Source organism: Boleophthalmus pectinirostris, unplaced genomic scaffold (assembly GCF_026225935.1).
Source record: "Boleophthalmus pectinirostris isolate CB_2022bp ecotype Guang Dong unplaced genomic scaffold, ASM2622593v1 HiC_scaffold_4, whole genome shotgun sequence".
NCBI classification, from domain to species: Eukaryota; Metazoa; Chordata; class Actinopteri; order Gobiiformes; family Gobiidae; genus Boleophthalmus; species Boleophthalmus pectinirostris.
Window position 1 is genome coordinate 17,307,003 of NW_026571353.1, and position 20,268 is coordinate 17,327,270.

The 20,268-nt window shown below is 36.6% G+C and overlaps 1 protein-coding gene across 1 annotated transcript in view; it reads left to right on the top strand.

Annotated features, from left to right (window-relative positions):
• The first annotated feature begins 3,624 nt into the window (after nt 1-3,624).
• gfpt1 (glutamine--fructose-6-phosphate transaminase 1) overlaps nt 3,625-20,268 on the top strand; it is a 26,302-nt gene continuing 9,658 nt past the window's right edge. Inside the window, exons 1-2 of the mRNA XM_055161919.1 lie at nt 3,625-3,718; nt 4,580-4,630. Coding sequence (XP_055017894.1) covers nt 3,625-3,718; nt 4,580-4,630 — 145 coding nt within the window. The remainder of the gene's footprint in view (nt 3,719-4,579; nt 4,631-20,268) is intronic.

The following is a 20,268-nucleotide window of genomic DNA, read 5'->3' on the forward strand; positions in this document are numbered from 1 at the left end:
CTAGTCTGCCTCCTCCACAGCTCCTCCTTTGGTCTGCCACCATTTAACTGCATTCATAGCTGAGCACTAAAATGCATGATTGTATTGATTGTTCTGGTATTGTTTAAACATGCAGCTGAAGTCTTCCAGTCAAACAGTCCAATATAAAGGTAATGTATTGTTCCATGCAGTGAAAAGCAACTGTATCTAATTTGTTAACTGTAAAAACTAATATAACCATAAGCATAATTAGATGATATTTGGTCTTTACGATACCTATAATATCATTCATCTTCTCTAATGTGAGAAACCAATAAAGTTGACCAGAAGCCTAAACAAGAGGGCCATCTGATAGTGTGTGTGTGTGCGTGTGTGTGCGTGTGTGTGTGTGTGTGCGTGCGTGCGTGTGTGTGTGTGTGTGTGTGTGTGTGTGTGCGTGTGTGTGTGTGTGTGTGTGTGTGTGTGTGCGTGTGTGTGTGTGTGTAGGGGTGTGTGTGTGCGTGTGGGGGTGTGTGTGCATGCATGTATGTGTGTGTGTGTGGTGTTAGCGTGAGAAGATGCCCCTGTGGGTCAGGACAAGAGCCCAGTTTGGAGAGGCAGGGGCTGGCACTCTGTGGTGTTGATAGTAAAGGCAGCCGCTACAGATCCTTCAGCATATGCACTCTATAAGTCATGTGGCCATTAAACCCACAGAATGTATCAGCTCAGAAGTAGTTACAGATGTGTGTTGAATAGAAAAAAAAAACAAAACATAAAACATATTTAAGTTTAAGTTTTAATCAGAATCAAATTAGGATCAAAACAGTGTAAAGAAAACACTTTTTTTTACTTGTCACAAGTTAATGATATAGCGGTCACAAATTTTCAGTATGTTGTACAGTAAAATGCGATATTTTAACATTCAACTCAGTTAGAATGCTTGTGTGACTTACATTTTGACTATTGGCATTAAGCTCTCTGTTTGACCCTGACCTACTTTTTGGGGATCTGCTTGACTGTTGTGAATGTGAATGTACTGTCAGCTATTGACCTGAAGCCTTTTGTGTTCTTTTCTGTGAATTCGGTGAGAATGTCTCAAAACAATTTCCCGCCTTGGTGAAATACTGTCTCTGACCAGTTTACCTCTATGAGGAATACAGACTACTTTGTTTTGGATAAACAAAGAAGCACTACAGAGATCTGTGCTTTTCTTTCAACTTAATTTAGCAAAAGTTTGATTTCTGTTCTTGTTCTGCTGTTGTGACACCTCACCTATCAGCATGAAGTAGTCACAGCAACATTATTCTTTTTATGGTGTCCTCATGTGCTGTGGGAATCATGCTAAATGCCAGTTGTCGAGCGGGAAATTGACTTCCTTGAAAAAGACATGATGCATCTCCAGGGGCAATCCAAAATAAATGAGTATATAAATAAAATGCATATAAAATGCATATTAATGTTACTGGAGATCCGGGAAATTAATATGATACCTGAGTAGCTGAGATGAAGCACTTTTAGACTTGTTAGCTGGTTATTTTACATGTCTGCATAATTATGTGGCATTTATATGTTTAATGTATCTCTATTTCCACTTTCCTTTTTCCTGGGCAATTTGTAGATTACTGTCTTGCATGAATTTACTTGTTTCCATTATTTGCACAAATACTTGTCAAGATAAAGTTTATTTTTGACATGTTTCATTTTGCTACAAGCACAAAATCACTTAAAACAAATGCTCTCCACTTCACTAGTAGAAATGATCATCTTCTCCATAGCTCATGAAGGCGGCATCTCTCTTCCCTTTATGACTCATATTGCATTGAACACCACTGCTATAAATAAATATAAATCCTTGGACCTGTTCCTCTACTTGATGGCTGTATGTGCATAGATATGAAATTTAAATCCACAGCATTCTCTTTATGGAAGGAAAGTCAGAGTTATATTAGTTTGGGATTTGGACTGTTAGCCTGTAAAACATCACAGAAGTCACTCGGCTTCACACAGCAACTTGAACTCACTCCTCACATGTGCCATGGCAATGTTTCACTGTTCCCATGGAAACGACAAAGATGAGATATTTCATTCAAAAAACAAGAAGACTTCTGGTAATTCTCAGCTGTGTATAGCTATGGCCTGATCAGGGGCAGCCATCTGGACTTTGTAAGCTTACATTTCAATTCAGTTGAATCTACCAAGTCTCTGCCAACACTCCCATTGCTGGAAACATCCTTCTTCCTTTATTGCCACTGGAGAAACTTGTGCAGGACTGTCCAGAAGTAGTCATATTTACCAACAGTATACAAGGTTCATCTAAGGTGTCTTAATAATTTAGAAATAAGATAAAAATAATAAAAGTTGGGTCATTTAAATGTCTATTATCGACCACAGCACATCAGGATATTACATTTAATTTGCATATGGACTTATATATATATGTATATTGGCTTCACACACATTCCTTGACAATTTATTGAGGCTAAGGACAAAGTGATTATTGCCTTTCTTTGTATATTATTCTATGCTGTACAATAGTGCATGACTCAACCTCTATTCTTTTATGCAGGCTTGAGTTTTTGGTTCTGCATGGCTGGGTTTTAGTTGGCAGCCAGTGAGGTATGGCATGTTTTTATAATTTGCTTTGTCCTTTTATATAAACCAGGATGCTGTAGCATAAGTAAATCACAAAATGGGCAAATATTTCAGTTTTATCCAAATACAAAATCAGTTTTGTGTACTTGCAGCATGTTGGAAAACTGATAGAATTGTTCAATCCTTTTATAGCTTTCATAGTCTGAATTCCTGTAACTTCCATACATCACATGCTACAAATGCCTCCTCTGAGTTTGTTTGCTTGAGCCTTTTCCCTCTTTTGCACAGGAAACTGGCCATTACATGCAAAACCTAATCAACAGTGCTTCCACTCTAAGGGAGGAGTGGCACCAAATAGGAAACAAAACTTCATACTCACAATGACAAGCAATTGCTTTACAACATTTTTATTTATTATATATGTATATGTATATGTATGTATGTATATATATATATATATATATATATATATATATATATATATATATATATATATATATATATATATATATATATATATATATTATATATGTGTATATATATTATGTTGTCTGTATAGACAAAGCATAATTTGAATCTTAGACAAATTAGCATAGCTCACACATCACAATATAATATTATAACAAAGAGAATATAACAAAGAGATATAAATGGCAATATACATTTAGCAAAAGTATGAAGAGACTGGTGTCAAATAAGGCATAGTTTTATAAATGTATATATACAAGTAAAAATTTTATGAAATAGAAATAATGTGGACCCTAAATCAATCTTATCTACATGCCTTTTTATGCAGTTTTATAAAAAAAAAAAATAAAAAATTTTAAATCTGCATTTATTATTGTGAAGCACTCCAACAACAACAATACTATACATTATAATGTAGTACCAACCACATGGAGACATACACATATGGTCTAAATTGAAATTACACAAGAACATTCCCCTAAGCACTTCCCCTGCCTGAGCATATGCAGAGGTGAGAGAAACCCACTTTAAGCACAGGGGGATTGGGCCTTCAGCCGCTAACATGTCGTGAGTAAATCGGTCCCATTACACAGTGAGTGGAACCACATGCTGGAGTCTCTGAAGATTCTTCACGGGGGCTTTGTGCAGGGAACACATATGGAGCGTATGAATGCTCTAGAGACATGTCCCCAGAACCAATGTCAGGCTATTTTTGGGGGTGATTTTTAATTGCATTTCCAAAAGCACCCTGCAAGTGCTGTGATGTATTCTTAGTTGTTTTTTGTCCATTACTGCTTATGCACACATTCATATATGTTCTGATATGGCCATGTGTTATCTATGTCCTATCTTTCACTTTCAGTATAAAGTCATAATAATAAATCATACTCATCCATGTACGGTTGTTTCTAAGTACAAACACATAACTTTTGAGGATCAAAGTTAGAGCAGAGATCCACCTTCTCTTAAGTCACCATGCCTTTATTGTGCATTGTGGGCATTTATTTCCTTGACAATGTTTTTATTTCCCTTATTTGAATGTGCGTATTTTTTTTTATTTTTCTCAGTTTATATTATATTCTTTGTTTATTGTTGCGCCATAACGCCAAAGCAATTCACTTTGTTCATTGACAATGGCAATAAAAACATTCTTATTCTGAATAGCAAATAAGAAGAAGAACTGAACACAAAAGGACTCACTGTGTACTGTGTCAGTTGATGTGATTGTATTTTTTGTTTGTTTTTGTGAGGACTAAATCTACGTGAAATGTTAAAATCATGACCAAGGAATTGAAAGCATTTTGTGGGGGTATTTTCACTCTGCAATGGGGAGTTTTTATCAAAAGTTGACCAAGACAGCAGCTATTATTAGTTTCTTATTATTTGTCAGACTGTATTTGGCAGATTATCACAGTGTTATGCCTGATGAGTACTGTTGAGTCCACTTCTGGTGGGGCAGGTTGTTAAAGCAAATCTACCTCTGTGATGGCACACTGTAAATCATAGAGTAATTGGATCAAGTAAACACTCATTAAAAATGATATTTCTTTCTCTTCTTTAGCTTTTACTGCCATCTTGGAAATGACCCCACACATTGGGTCAACAGAAGCAGGTACTTAAGAGGCGGGGAGTTTATGATGACCATTACACCATGCTTTTAAACTGCAACATGGTCAAGAGGTGAGCTATAAATTTGTGTCTCCAGACTGACATTGTATCTACATGGTAATAAGAAATGAGTTTGGACCAAATCAGATACATTCTTCAGTGAAAAATGGGTCCTTTTCAGCTCTGACACCATTATTGGAAAAAAAAACAAAAAACGGAACGGCATTTTGTAGATTATTTTAGACTGAAACAGCTCTCAGCCATCAGTGGAAAGAATCAGGCTAATAATATGGAGCACCTGTTCAGCCTCACCTGTTTGATTGGGAATGGTGAGCGGTGAGGGTTGTGTCAAAACAAAGGAAATGTGAAGGAAAACACTCTACCAAACATTCACAAATTAGTAGTCGAGGTCAGATAATAATAAGTGCTGAAGTCAGAGAAGTGGAGTACGAATATGTTACCCTGGCAAAAGCATTTTTCAGTGAATTCAGACAGAAGTAATAAGTGCATTCTCAGGGCTTTGGTTGAGATTCAATATTGATGTTACAACATGCAGGATAAGCATTCATCCAAAGTGATTCAGTGAGAGCTAAAGATGACTTTTAAAGAAGATATACTGTGCTCTTGTCTGCCATTATAATCTGTAACACTCATGAATAGCTGCAGCTAGAGAGCAGCTGATTTCTTTTCATTTGTGCCAAAATGGCTATGTCCCACTTCCAAATCCTACATGTATTAATTAAGAGAAAAAAATCTAGAAAATAAAATCCGAGAGTAAATATACAGACAGTGGAATATACAGTGGAATAGTCCCTCTCCTGTAAAGCTGCTTGATTATGGCAAAAGTTATAATCACACAATTTAAAATAATTACTCCTACACTGTAGAGAAACTATGATAGACCTATTATTTTATAGACTCAATATCATTCTGAACAAAAGGCAATTCATTGTATTTTCAGATACATTTTTTTTGTAATAGAATAGAGCAATAATTAATTTTAAATATGATCAGTTGTACAGCCCTACGTTCAAGTTTGTTTTTGTCCAGCATGGTAAATTAACCAACAAGAATACACAATAGATAGCAAAATATACAATTCTAACCAACTAGTGTGCATTTTTATCATGGCATATTTCTTAAGTTGTATAGTAGATATAATATGAAGTTGGGACTGCACTGATTTAAGGCCAGTTTAATAGAGCTGCCATCTTCTCCAATTGAGTAGTGCTCATTACTTGGGAATGCATTCGCTACTGCCACTCTTTCTGTCCTGGTCTCATTCTCCAAACACTGGTGAAAAATGAGACACTCTGCAGACCTCACCTGCACAGATGTTTACACACACTCAAAAGAGGAGATATATACCTCATTTTCCACACTAATGTCTAGAGTCTAGCCCAGTCAAAGCATTTAGGCATTCATAAACAAGCTGCACCACCCATTTGTACTGACTGCATGACGTCTTGGTCGAAAACGCCTGTCAATCTAAATTTTTTTTAAATAATAATGACTTTGTAAACAGTCCTTATTTGGTCTCACAGAACTACTTTTGACTACCCTGTGACCAAAAGTTGCAAATGTTTCCAGTGACTTGCTGTGCCCAGGAGTGTGCAGTGTCTCAAGGTGGTTCATTGTATCTAGATTTGGACCCACCTCCTGCTTTAAATGGTCTCATTACACCTCAAGTGGTTTTTTGTATTCGCTCAGGCTTAGAAATTTGCTATGTGAAAAGGCTGTTTTTTTTGTGAAATATGGGGACAAAAAAGATCTTTTCTATCAAGCAATCATGGAGGAAATGTATGATTGCTGTATCACTGTATCCTCCTAAGGCAGTTTTTACAAAATACATTTCACAAAAAAATACCTTTTTCTGGTGAGCGAGGGGAAGAAAACTGTACAATATAACATAATTTTCTTTAAAAATGAGCATAGTCACTTTCAATGTAGGTCTCTCTTGAGAAACTTTCATGGAAACACAATTTCATCATCAATATTTAGCCACAGTGATTGTAATTGGATTAGCCATCAGTGTGTGTGCAATTTATATTCATAATTTTATTACAGCTTTAGCTCTTTGGAGTAGTATTACATGACAAACAAACTGTATCTAGAGTTTGTATAAGATGCTGATACAATCATCATATTGTCTGGTGTTATTCTCCTGTTTTTAGTGAAACTATAGTAGCACAGATTATCCATTTGAATAATTTAATTTAATCCAATTGCTGCAGCAAAATGTCACATATTGCCTTTTCTGATCAAATTACACAAATTCATCTTGGGAACAGTTATACACTTTATTGTATTTACAGAAGTGAGTTTATGTAGTTTGCATTTGTTGACATTTCCAATAGTTTGCAAATGTGTGGGTGTTCACTGCCTCTCTTTTTATAGATGGACAAACGCCAAACCCAAACAACTCTGTTTCACCTTTGCACATAAGTGGATCTATGTCGACTGAACTTGGAATACTACAATTAATGAATTAATTAATTAAACTTTGTTGTACAATTTGGGACAGAAAAACTTTTTTAATAACATATTGAAAGGACTGCAGTTATTGATCCACACACAAATATTAAAAGATAGTCACCCTACAGGAAACTGTGTCTCCAGCGTACCGTGTTTTGTGTTTTTGAAGAAATATCTAGTAACTCAGATGATTGACTTTCTTGAAAATCACAGTGGCAGGGCTGCTGCTGCACACTTGACAGTGAAGATGTTGTAAACTGTGTATACGAGTGTGCTTGGCAGGAAAAATCTTTTGAAAATCTTATGAAAATATGTATGTTATATTATCAGAATGTCTTAGTTGCTTAAAAAAGCTTACCAAACATTTAGTCTTGATAAACAGTGGTAGTGTTGTTTAGCCTTTACCCTCAGTCTGAGTTTGTTTGTGTTCCCTTGTTAATTACAGCCACCCAACATGGCCTTTTAAGGGCATTTTCTTTTTTTTTTTACTCTAATTGCTCTTATTCTTGCCTATCACAGCTCCATCAAACAACACAGACCCGGTGCAAAAGCATGTTATTATTAGCACTGCAGAAAACACATCCATGTGGTGTCACTCTGTTTCTCAGCAACTGGAGTGAATATGTGAAAATGTCAGATTTATATAGAGTATCAAAACTTTTCATTCATTCAGTACGTGTCATCTACTACTCTATTTACCTCAAAGACAACATGCACTTTAGTATTCAAAGAGCCTTATAGCCTTTCGAGGATATGCGAAGCAATATTTAATCTGCTAATTGACATCAAGGATATGGAGAAGGGTATTGTTCTATACCCATCACCTGAAGCTAGAGATTTTTTTCTGATTTAACTAATTGAAAGAAAGTAACTTAACACAAACTTTGTATGTATGCATTTGTATGAGGTCAAATATTAGTATCTGCTTGAAGATTCTAAGAAGTTCCGTATGCCACATGCCTCTTTATTTGTCTTTGAAGACTCATACACTCTCGGTCACGATAATGAAATATTCCTGCATTTTTGAGACTACATCTGAGGTCCTGCCCTTGGCGCCATGTAAAGCATATTGTAATAAGGCTTGACATTCTGATGACTGATAACACAGAGAAGAGGAAATGTAGGGAAGGGGATGCTTAAATGCATAATCCCACAGAGACAAGGGTGATATGCAACAGCTATGACTTCAATCAATTCGGTTTCATTTCATAAGACAAATTGTGTGCACATTCACTATTTTATGGCCACAGTATGTTTGATTGCCCCGTTGGTGATGGCGCGGTACTGCAAAGATGAAGTGATGATAGGGAGGAGGGAGGCATCTGTCTCGCTTTGTTCCGACATTCCAGTGCTGCACGCAAGTCCCTGAACACCCTCACCTCCTCGGTGCCGGACACGTTAAGATTAGAGCGTGCACCTTAGACGTTGCCCACTTCTCATTCACTTTATCTGCATATTTTCAGGAATCTTGACTTACCAGATAACTAGTAGAAGTAGAGCAGATATGGTCAGTAGCACTACCAGTTTTCTTCTTGTCTTGGATAAAGAAGGCTACAGTCAAGTGATATTTCAGTAACCAGTATTATATTTGTTTAACTTTCATTGACTTTTATAAGCAGACAATAATATCATTTTCACAAGGAAAATGGTTATTGTGCAGTTTGAAGACAGATTATGAAAACATTTATGTGGAAGTGTCCAAAGTGATATCCACCGCCAGACTAAGACTAATGCATATGAAAGGATTTATCATAATCAAATAAAATGTGCAGTTTGAATGGTAACAACAGGCAAATTTCAAACTCTCAAATTATTATAATTTCTCTTATTATTCCCCTTTTATTTATATATATATAACATTTGTTATGTAGTTTAATCCTCTACAAAAAAGTTCTAAATTCATGGGATAGTTTTGTTGGCTAAACACTTCAAATTCCAGTCTAGTCCCAGTCTAGTCAGTGTTTCTGGACTTGTTCAAATCTGAGCATAATCCAATTATTAAAACATACATAACTAATCTAATCACATTTTTTCAGTAAAATCTTTTTTTTTTTTAAGTAATACACGTTGTGTATTACTTTGTACACTGTATTACTGTGTACAAGTTTTATAGCCAAGATTTCATGCCCTTCTCATAATGCTATACGTTTCTATGTTTTGTGCACAGAGGGACATAGCATCAGGTAGTGGTACAGATACATGAGAGACTGGAGAAGGTGGAAGAGACCACAGTGGAGATACCAGTACTATGAAAACACAGTAGTTTTGGCTGCGATAGCATCTTGTTAGTCTGCTTCCTTTTTCGGAAGAACATTGTTGGCATTGCTAATGGTATATGTAGGCAGAGGACAGGCTTAGACCTGTCCATGACTTTAAAATAGAACAAGCCAAGCCCATGTTTGGTTGTTCCTTTCAAACGAGTTGCTAAAAAATGCAAACAGGACATGTCATCGCACAGGGGAACCAATCCTCATTATGTGGGCAAAAAAGTGCACCAAGGCTAGAGGATGAGGATTTATCCCACAGTCATTAGAGGAGCACTGGCACACTGTACAGAATAATTACAAAATAAAAGTGTTTTTGCAAATTCTTCAAACTTTTTGTGACCCCTATTGTGCCATCAATCTTTCCAGGAAAACAAACATCACAATGTGTGTACACAGCTCATTTACTTCAGGCTGTCAAGCTGGTTTGAACATACTTTCAATACTCTGAAAATTGGAGCCAGGTCTTCTTTCTTATTTTGTCTACACGACTTCAGGAACACAGATTAGATTAGATATCACACAAGTATTATAAAACCTGCTGCTTGTTAGGCTAATGGCTTAGATCAGCTGGGAACACTAAAATAAAAAAAAGGAACTGGTCCTAAAATCAACATACGCTCAAAACAAAGATTCCTTCAACCAGCACCATGTAAAATTCCTGATGACGGGGGCACTGCCTGCATCTTTCCACGGAGATAGAAAGTTAAACTAAACTTTGAAACATTCTTCTTTTTTTAATGCCATTCTGTGGCATATTTGAGGGAAATGGAGATGTGTGTTACAGACCCTTCACTGGAAAAGTTACAAGTCAGGTCTGTGTAGATTCAAGCCCCTCTTCAGAGCAGGGGTGTTTTTCAAAGTTTCAGTACTTTTATTTTAGTTTTTTTTTTTTTCTGGAAAAATACCGGTATAATTGTGTCAAACACTGGTTTCTCATTCCTTGGGGAATCCTCTATAAAAAAAAAAGCTCTTCATACATATAACTTGGGATACAAATTATTCTTTTTGTCTAATCCCATTTACGTTTAAAGTGCTGTTCCTATTTAACCCAAAGTTCTCTCATGTTTGTAGCCTTAACCTTAATTGTCCATGGGGCTTAGAGCTGGAAATGTGGGACTTGTCCCCTCATAAACTTTAATGGGGGAAATAGCACGGCTAAGCCAAGCGGCCGCTTAATAGCCCAGGGGAAGTAATTTACTGCGATATGGGAGCAATTGCTTTCTCCAGTTGTCATGTGTCTAGTCACCAGTATAATTATGTGTAGTGGTCAAGCATGTACTAACTACAACAAAGGACAGTAATGTTTTAGTATTCACTGGTATTATTTGTTAATTTGGTCACTGACAATACATTTTAATGAACATACATAGATGCCAGATTGTAGTTATGAGCTAATTTCCATCCATTGTCCTGCTTTCACTCTCACAAACACCCTCTCATTCATACACCGGTGTGCTCCTACATTGCAGGCAAGGTGTGATGGGGAAACAGTGGCACTGTACTTGTGCCCTCATGTTTAAGGTCAAAGGATCATCTCTCACCCATCTTTCCATAAAGCCCTGGCCCTGGGAAAGATACCTACAGTTGTCACAGTAATGTGCTACAACAGGGAGGGCACCCAGTGTAAAAAAAGTGGCAACACCTATTGTTATGTATATAGTTAAATTATTTTACATCTGGTTTGTTTGTGGTACACATGGTCATATTTTTATCTGCAGGAAGTAACTAAGAGTCAAAATTGTTCCACTTCATCACAGCCTGAACCATTTCAAAATGAAGCTGAACTCTGTGTGCATTGAGCCGAGGCTGACATTGAGAATGATGAATGCCAGCAGATAAATTGAAAACAAAATATTTGTTCATTGACCTTGTGTTGTGTTTGATTAAATTTGTGTTTTATTAAGCTAAAACAAATGGTTTGCTTATTTACTCATCCCCTAATTGCTTTTGTACAAGTGTATTCTTTAAGGTCCTTCCCACCAGCAGACAGAACTGTAGGCAGCCAAGAGTCTGCACTTCTTATCAAATAAAGACATCTAATTAGACTGTCCATTGTCCTCACCCACTGAGCTGTGCAGGAACGGACCCTGCATCACACATGTACAGATTAAAGTGTCTCGTGCTTGTATACCGTATGTGTGAGAACTCTTTATCTCACTTGAATGAAATTTAAATTAGGTTTTGCTTTGGTGACTCCTATTGGACTTTTGAAGGAACACCCACAGACAAGGTTAACAGTCAACTGAATCGTGGGAAAGAAGGTCTCATTGTGGGACACCAAAATATTAACATTATTCTGCCAATATTATTACAAAAAATAAATATGTGCTCTAACAATTGTATTAGGAATTGAGAATATATGATGCAATATGAATATTGATATTTAGTGTCTAATGTCAGTGTAGAAAAATTTATAGGATCAAAATGTATTTGTCTGGCTCATTGAACAGCACAATCAGACTTAAAATTCAAGTAGTCTGCTTGAGTGCTTGACTTTCTTCATTTTTGAGTAATTAATCTTCTGTGTTATAATAATATGTTTATTCTGATATTTTCATAAATGATAAATGGCTTTATGTTCCAACAGTAACTGATACATAAAGGCAATTATTTTATGTTACTTATCACGAATATAGTCTACAAAAAAAAAATCTATAATTACAAAAAGGAGTGGGGAGAAGCAAACACTTTATGCAGGGGAAGTACCCCCTTTTACAATGCCATTAATGCAATAATGTGCTTCTGCCAGATTTTTATAATAGTAAGTCACGTTACTCCAGACACAAAATAAATGACTGCATTTCAAAATGTGTTAGTGTACACTCAAATGACAGACTCAGATTCCTTCTTCTAAATTCCTTCTTCTTTATATCTTCATTTAAACATTTTCATATTTGGGCATCTTCTGATCTCATCACTTGTAGAGTTCCAGATTTTGACCCCACAAACTGAAATATAAAACTTTCCTGGACAACTGAAGGATTACAAATATATTTTTTCTATATATTATTATCTAGTTTTGATATAAGTTTGGTATTGGTAGGCCAAGTACCGTACTGTGCAAAAGTTTTAGGCAGTTGCTGTAAACAAACATTTTTTTCAAAAATATAAATAATGATTGTTTTTATCAATTTACAAAATGCAAAGTGAGTGAAAAAAATAAAATAAAATAAAAAATCTAAATCAAATCAGTATTTGGTGTTACTACCTTTTGCCTTCAAACCAGCATCAAGTCACACAGAGGTACACACAAAATCAGGGATTTTGTAGGATTATAGATATAGATGTCAATGTCACATGTATTTTGGAACATAGTTATTAACTGAAACAGAAGTAGCTCTGTAAAAGGATTAAAACTTGGTGAGGAACAGCCAAACTGTGCTACCAAGGTGAGGTTGTGGAAGACAGCCTCATGTCACAGGTCATACACCATAGCAGGACTGAGCACAGCAACAAGACACCAAGTAGTTATATTGCATCAGCAAGGTGTCTCCCAGACAAAGATTTCAAAGGAGACTGGGGTTTCAAGATATGCTGTTCAAGCTCTTTTGAAGAAGCATAAAAAATGGGCAATGTTGAGGATCGTAGAGACAGTGGTCAGCCAAGGAAACATTGTGTAGCAAATGAAAGAGACATCAAGCTTATTAGCTGTCAGAATTGAAAGCTGTCCAGCAGTGCCATCAGCTCAGAACTGGCAGAAACCAGTGGAACCCAGGTATACCCATCTACCGTCCGGACAAGTCTGACCAGAAGTGGTCTTGATGGAAGAGTTGCAGCCAAAAAACCATACCTCCGACATGGAAACAAGGCTAAGCGACTGAAGTATAGCAAAAATATAAGAACTGGGTTGCTGAAAAATGGCAGCAGGTGCTGTAAAAGAAGGCAGTTTGTTCGTTGAAGGGCTGGAGAGCCGTACAATGATGAGTGTCTGCAGGCAACAATGAAGCATAGTAGAGGTTTCGTGAATGTTTGGGACTGCATTTCTGCAAATGGAGTTGGAGACTTGGTCAGGATTAATGACGTTCTCAATGCTGAGAAAGAGAGGCAGATACTTATCCATCATACAATACCATCAGGGAGGCGTATGTTTGGCCCCAAATTTATTCTGCAGCTGTTCAACAATTCCAAACATACAGCCAAAGTCCTTAAGAATTATCTTCACAAAATCGTCACAGAATCTTCACACACACATCTTCACAGAAGATCTGTGGTTAGTTCTTCAAGATGTTTGGAATAATCTACCAGCTGACTTCCTTCAAAAGCTGTATACAAGTATACCTAGAAGAATTGGTGCTCTTTTGAAGGCAAATGGTGGACACACCAAATATTGATTTTAGATTTCTCTTTTTTTCATTCACTGCATTTTGTTGATTAATGAAAATTAATGATTGATTGATGATTAACCCCTTTCCAATGATGACTGATGATAAATACTTCCATTTTTGAAGGCATTCCTAGTTTACAGCAATTTTTCACACCTCCCTATAACTTTTGCACAGTACTGTATGTTTTGACCTTGAGAGCAAAGGAAGTAAGGGAACTCTACCTGTGTTCCCTATACTCATTAACTTGACTGTTATGTATGAACCAGGAGAAAAGAGGAAAGGCGTTTTGAATTGGAAATAGCAGTATGTGTGATAGATGCATTAGTGAATTGAACATGACTTGTTATTGTAGGTGCTTTAGCAGTGTTAGCACATAGCCTAGCACATTGTTTAGCAGTGCATTGTGAGTTGTGTTAATTCACAACAGGTGGGCCCTCTCAGGCCACTCACTGACAATGTCCAGACCGCAGTGAATCAGGTTTCGTCCTCAGAGCTTTTTTTAAACCTCAGAGTGATCACAGTACAAAGGAAATTTCCAGGCGTGCATGTCGGTGTGTTGAATGAATCCTTTTGCTTTTTGTGTGCTGTGTAAACCGACTGCAGGTAGAGTGCAGATGGCAAGATTACAGCTGACCACAAGTTGACCCCAAAGTCCAGGTCCAAGAAAAAACAGTGAATAAAAAATGATTTTACACAGAGACACCAACTCAAGAAACTGATACAGCAGTTATCTAAAGTTCTGAAAATGCACTTTTTTGTATTGAAACTGCAAAAGAAGCCAGATGTATTTAAAAAAAAATGACAAAGAAGAAAAAATAACGAAGAAGAAAAAACTGTTAGGTGAAGTCAGGCACTGTTTAAACATTGCAAGATATGGGTAATTATGCTAACTGAAGTCAGACACATAAGGGCATGTTAAAATTGCATTTTAGTATATTGTATCTGAGAAACATATACCCAGTTTCACTAGCTGTTTACTAGGTGGTCTAATTGGGTATAGATCATCATAATAGCAACCCACTGCTGTACTGAAACATATATCTCTTGTATATTATCTTGATTCATTTAACAAAAGCACCTTAAAGTGGAGTATGGATCATTACCTTGTTAGATAATGTCATCTCATTTGATGAATAATAGACACTATATATGTCATTTTTACTAGTGTGGAAATAGTGTGTAACTAGTGTGCCTTTGATCACACCCTGACAGCTGTACTTGTTACATAGTGTGTGGTCTGTGGACATTTCTTCCAAATAGATCATTGTATTAGTGAGTGTGTGTCCCCTCTAGGGAGTGACCAAACTGTGTGGGATGGTATGTGTGTGTGTAAATCTAGACATATTACATCAGATGATTAGATTCCTGTGGACTCTCATTCCACATCAGATAAACCTGGATTTCACCTTTTACCTTTTACCCCAAAGCTGCCTGTACATTACCTGCTTGCTTTTCAGTGCAGAGCTAAGCTGGAGTGAGTCAGCGAGCATAAATCCAAGTGTTGGTCCGACATTAAGACATACCAATGGGCTCGATGCTTATCTGAAGCTGAAGTATGAAACTTGTAAAGATATGACAGAACTATGTGTGAGTGATAACCGGTGCTAGATAGAGTTTAGTTTGGGGAATGAATCTGTTTTTAGACTGCACAAACAGACATTGAACGGATATGTACTTTTTCTAAGATTATGTACTTGCTGTGGACATTTTCTAAAAGACACATACAAAAACAACATAATAGGCTAATAGCGTCGTAGACCTGGCTATAAGCCTATTGGTGGTTTTCAGATTCTAGAATGTGATTATGTCATACTCCCTGGCAGATTTCCTGTTGGGTACGTTGTTGTTTGCCACAAAATATCTGAAAGGTAAATGCACAAATGTTGACCCTGATAGTTTCTATTATTCACAAGACCCAAGAACTCACTATATTACAAAGACATTTCCATTTTCCACATCTGTATTAAATATTATAGGCCTGTAGAATGTTGTCATGTCATCTGAAACCAGCAATAGCTCAAGATCTACAGATGGGTTCCTGGGTGCTGCATCAGAGTTGGCCATTGCTCCTCACTGGTTGGCCAAGCTTCAATGAAGAATGGGTCAAATGCATTCATACCTTTACCTTGATGATGCACATAGTTGATTACATGGTTATCCGTGGTAAGGGTGTCACAAATTGTCTCTCAACTGTTTGAAGTAGCAAGAAATATAGCAGTACAAGAACTGTCACACCAATTGCAAGAGTAGATATGTTACTAGTATTGCTTTTATTAATTTGATTTACTCCAACCCATTGTTTTAACTTTCTCCTTACATTGCATAATGGCTGAACTAACAGTGTTGCATTATCACCCATTGAGGAGATAAGAGCCTGGCTGTTTTTCCTGGAGGAGACAAAGGGGTGGAGATGGGAGCAGTGCATGAGACCAGTGTAACCGTCAAATGCTTTGGTTCCTTAGGTCAAACCTCGCAAAAACATTGACCCACTGCCGATGAGAATTGGTGGGAACTCTAAATGATTAGACTCTTTCAGTTTTCAAAGAGCTGTTCCCTTGAGATGCAAGGTACATACCAAAGGAGTTATAGAGACCTGTATAGACTCTCATGTTTATTTATTATGCATGGGTTTATTTGAATCTCATTGTGCATTTGTTGTAAATTCAAACATGGACATTCCAGTCTTGTTCTCAGGCCCTGGCTCTATCTGTAAACTTGATCCCCTGAGTCTTCCCTGTGTCCAAGAAACCACAGTCAAATGTGTTTATTTTTAACCCCTGCAGTGCACTGTCAGGCTGATCTCTGTGAACTAATAAACAGAAATTTAATAATGCAACATGCAGCTGACCATCTGCACATTTTAGAGGAAATATTGAAAAGAAATATGAGGCCTTTTAAAAAAAAGTATTTAGTAAAGTTAATTATTTAATATGTATATAGTATTGTAGGTTAACTTTTTGGTTAGTTTTTGTAACACATATTTCATTATATTTGATAAATATCTTGTTATATTTTTTTGTATGTCAGTTTATGCAAATTATTACATTATATTGTTAATGGTTTGGAAATATCAAGATAATTGTGTGTAAGGAATCACCCTCCATGCTAAACAGCTCCATCCAATTTCGACATTGCACTGTCCCCAAATAAATAAATCTAACATATCCCTCTCAGTACTATTTTACCTCCATGAAATACTAATCTCAAATACATTCCACTTGAGTTAGTAGAGTAATACTTGGTGTTTATAAAATTCTTTTGTGCCAACAATGTATAACTTTGTGCCAGGCATTCTGCCCATTGTCATACTTCATTAATCTTTCCTAGTCTGGTCTATCTCCAAACTGATCTCCTAGAAGAGAAAGGCCTTCATGTTATCTGTACTTACCCAGCTCATCTGCTACAGTGATTTATAGCCCACCGTGGGGAAGGAAAATGCACAAAATTGCTGCTTGGGTTAGCTTGACGACATCTGTTAACTTGGAGAGGAAATAACTCTGTCCCTCTATCAAACAGTAGTTAATAGTGGGTGACAATATGATTTATTGAGCAGGGTCAAGTCCAAAAACCAAAAGCTCTCAGTCATTTTGTACATGTCCACAATGAAGTATTATACTGTGTTTTCTTTGAATCACTCTTATTTGAAGACATCTTTTTCACACTGATCAAAATTGCTTAAAAATACAGAGGTTTGATAAGGGCAATGCGTGTTGACAGATTTCAGAAGTCATGCATTGAAAAGAAAGCATATTATATTTTAAGGGCATTTATACTAGGGCTGCACTGCAACAGTTATTTTAGTAGTCAACTATTCAATGTTTTCGTTACCTGACTAGTCAAAAAATTATTTCTATTTTACACTGACACTTTTTAAATACATTATCTCCCAATATATGTTGAAATATAGTGACTGAAGGCCTCTAAATAGAATATTTAATGTGTATATAGATTTTTATTTTTTTTTTAAAAAGAAGGAAATATTTATTATTTTTTGACATTTTGATTTAGTAATGCTGCTGTCTTTGTTATAAAAAGGTATTTTTGTATGTGTTAATGTGATAAAATACGATTAAGATTTTTGTTTAAGAATTCATTTTTAGTGGACTAATCACAATTAGTTGATAAAATGTTGCAGACTTAATCTATACAGACAGACTGTCTGTCATAGACCATAACATTGGAATAGTATTTTACAGTATTTACTGTAAATTTTGACTTGTGTTGCTTTGGTTCAAGAAGACCAAAAACAATTGGACAGGGATAGGTACAGCTCTGTTTAAGTTCATCTGAACTGAAAGTGCGGCGTCTGCCGGGAACCAGGAGCAGAGCCAGAGATGTCAGGCTCAGGAAACAGTGCTGATGCATATGACCACCCTTTAATGCCTGCTTCAATTCACACCATCCATCTCATTTTACACAGACTGCTCATTTCTCTTGTGTTTGTCAAGCTTTCCTTCAGCCAAGCAGAAACCTCTGGTCCAGACCGGGCTTCTCTGATCTGTACATACGCAATGGTCTCTCACACTGATGAAGCTGTGTATGTCAGGAGCCTCAAAGTCATTTTAGTCCTATTATTAGTTTTGATTACATGTATCATTTGGTGGTCATGGAAAAGGACATATTGTATGATATACACTGATTGTTATAGGAAACCATGTGACCTTTGAGAGCATGTGATGATAGTCAAATTACAGAGGCTGCTTAATATTCAGTTATTCTAAATTAAATCTATGTTTTTCCACATCTTAAAGGTCCATGTGTTGAATAGATTTTTACATTTTAAACTGGATTTTCTGAAATACACTCAGCATCTTTTATAGTATCCAATTAATCTGAATATAATATATCCATTACCTACACAGTGAACTCTCCCAAAATGTGCCAATATGAGAATATAGTCAGAGAGATATTTATGACTGCTAATTTTCTAAAGCAGACGTGTCATGTGGAAAAAGTCGTGGCAGTTGTTTTTCACATCACTTCTCTATTGTGTGAGCAGCTCAGGCCTCTTGGGATATAGCACAGTACACAGACTGTTCATTGCAGGAGTACAACAGGTTCACACTTCCACTAATGAAGACTGCAATGAAGACTGACTGTGTGTATGCTGCAAAAGCTATCTATTACACTTATGTCCTCCAGGGAAGGGAAGGATTTTATCAATAGAATGGTGTTTCTCTGTGGACCTTCATATTATTTTTTTATGGTTATGGTCTGGTATTATGATTGGACAACTGGTTTATTAATTACTAACACTAACTAACTGAGCTAATTTCCTACAGTACACACAATACGCAAAAGCAAAGACAAATGCCAAATGTTATTCAGTTTGCCCCTTGGGTTTAACTTGGCAGGGAGATGTGTATTGTGAGAATACTGACTATTTTGATTGACAGGTACTTTTGGAAAGTTTGTTTTACATTTCTCCTTAGGGACAGCTTTTTTGAGGTTATGCGAAAACAACTTTATATAGTCAACCTCCAAATGTCACATTTTGTCTGGGATACAAAATGACCATGCAATGGAGGAATGACTTTATTCATTGAAAGAAAATGTATGCAGCAATGCAGACTTAGTTTAGTCACACAATATTTTCTCTTAGGTCGCTGTGTTCTGAAGTGACTAAAACACTTTGATCTGTGAAATCCATACAGTTTGTATGGAGCACTACGCCCTGTAGGGATGCCATGAGAAGAGTCCCAGGGTTCTGAAGTTTAGACTCATCTCTGCATCTTCCGCCTGATCTGTTGATAGTCGGTAGCTGGTGTGAAAATTGTGAGACATTATCTGGTGTTGGATTCAGATTCAGATTCAATTTATTGTAATTGCACCAATACGGTGCAACAAAATGCAGTTTTAGCATCTGATCAATGTGCAATCAAGCAAGCAGATATTAGATAAAAATGTACATATGACAAAATATTAAAAAACAGAGAGGAGCATATTACCATTCATTATGATGTGTTAATGTCTATTTATCTAACATTAGGAATCATTTGTATAAAGCATGATGACTGAATATGCACCACAATTACAATATACAATACACAAAAATTATTGTTAGGACCTGGTTGCCTTTCCATCCTCAACAGGGAGTGAATTTGGCATTGACATTACGCTTCAAGTTAAATTGATACATTTCAGAAAACAGAAGAAAACACTGTCCTTACCCGAGGCCTGACGAATACTTCTAACAACTGATTTGATTTTTACACCTTGTTGTTTGCAGCTGCCTCAGGTTCCATCAGATATCTTGATTTGTTTCCAAGCCCTTTATCACCAGAGCTGTCATCGCCACAGCCTTGGTCAGTGCACACCTGCTGCCCCCTCTCCCTCCCCCCATAATCGGCCAGGTCTGGTGTTGTGAGACTGTGAGCTTGACAGAGGAGCTGTTCCTTAATGTAGACCTGTGAGTACAACCATCAACAGACTGCAAACAATACCAATAATCTATGGACTGTAACAATTTAATCTGAATATCTAAACTGACTGATGGTAGGTGCTTTGGCAAATAGAAAGGTTTATTGTATTAACACTTTAATGATGAAATGGGTACGAGGTCGACAAAATGATCA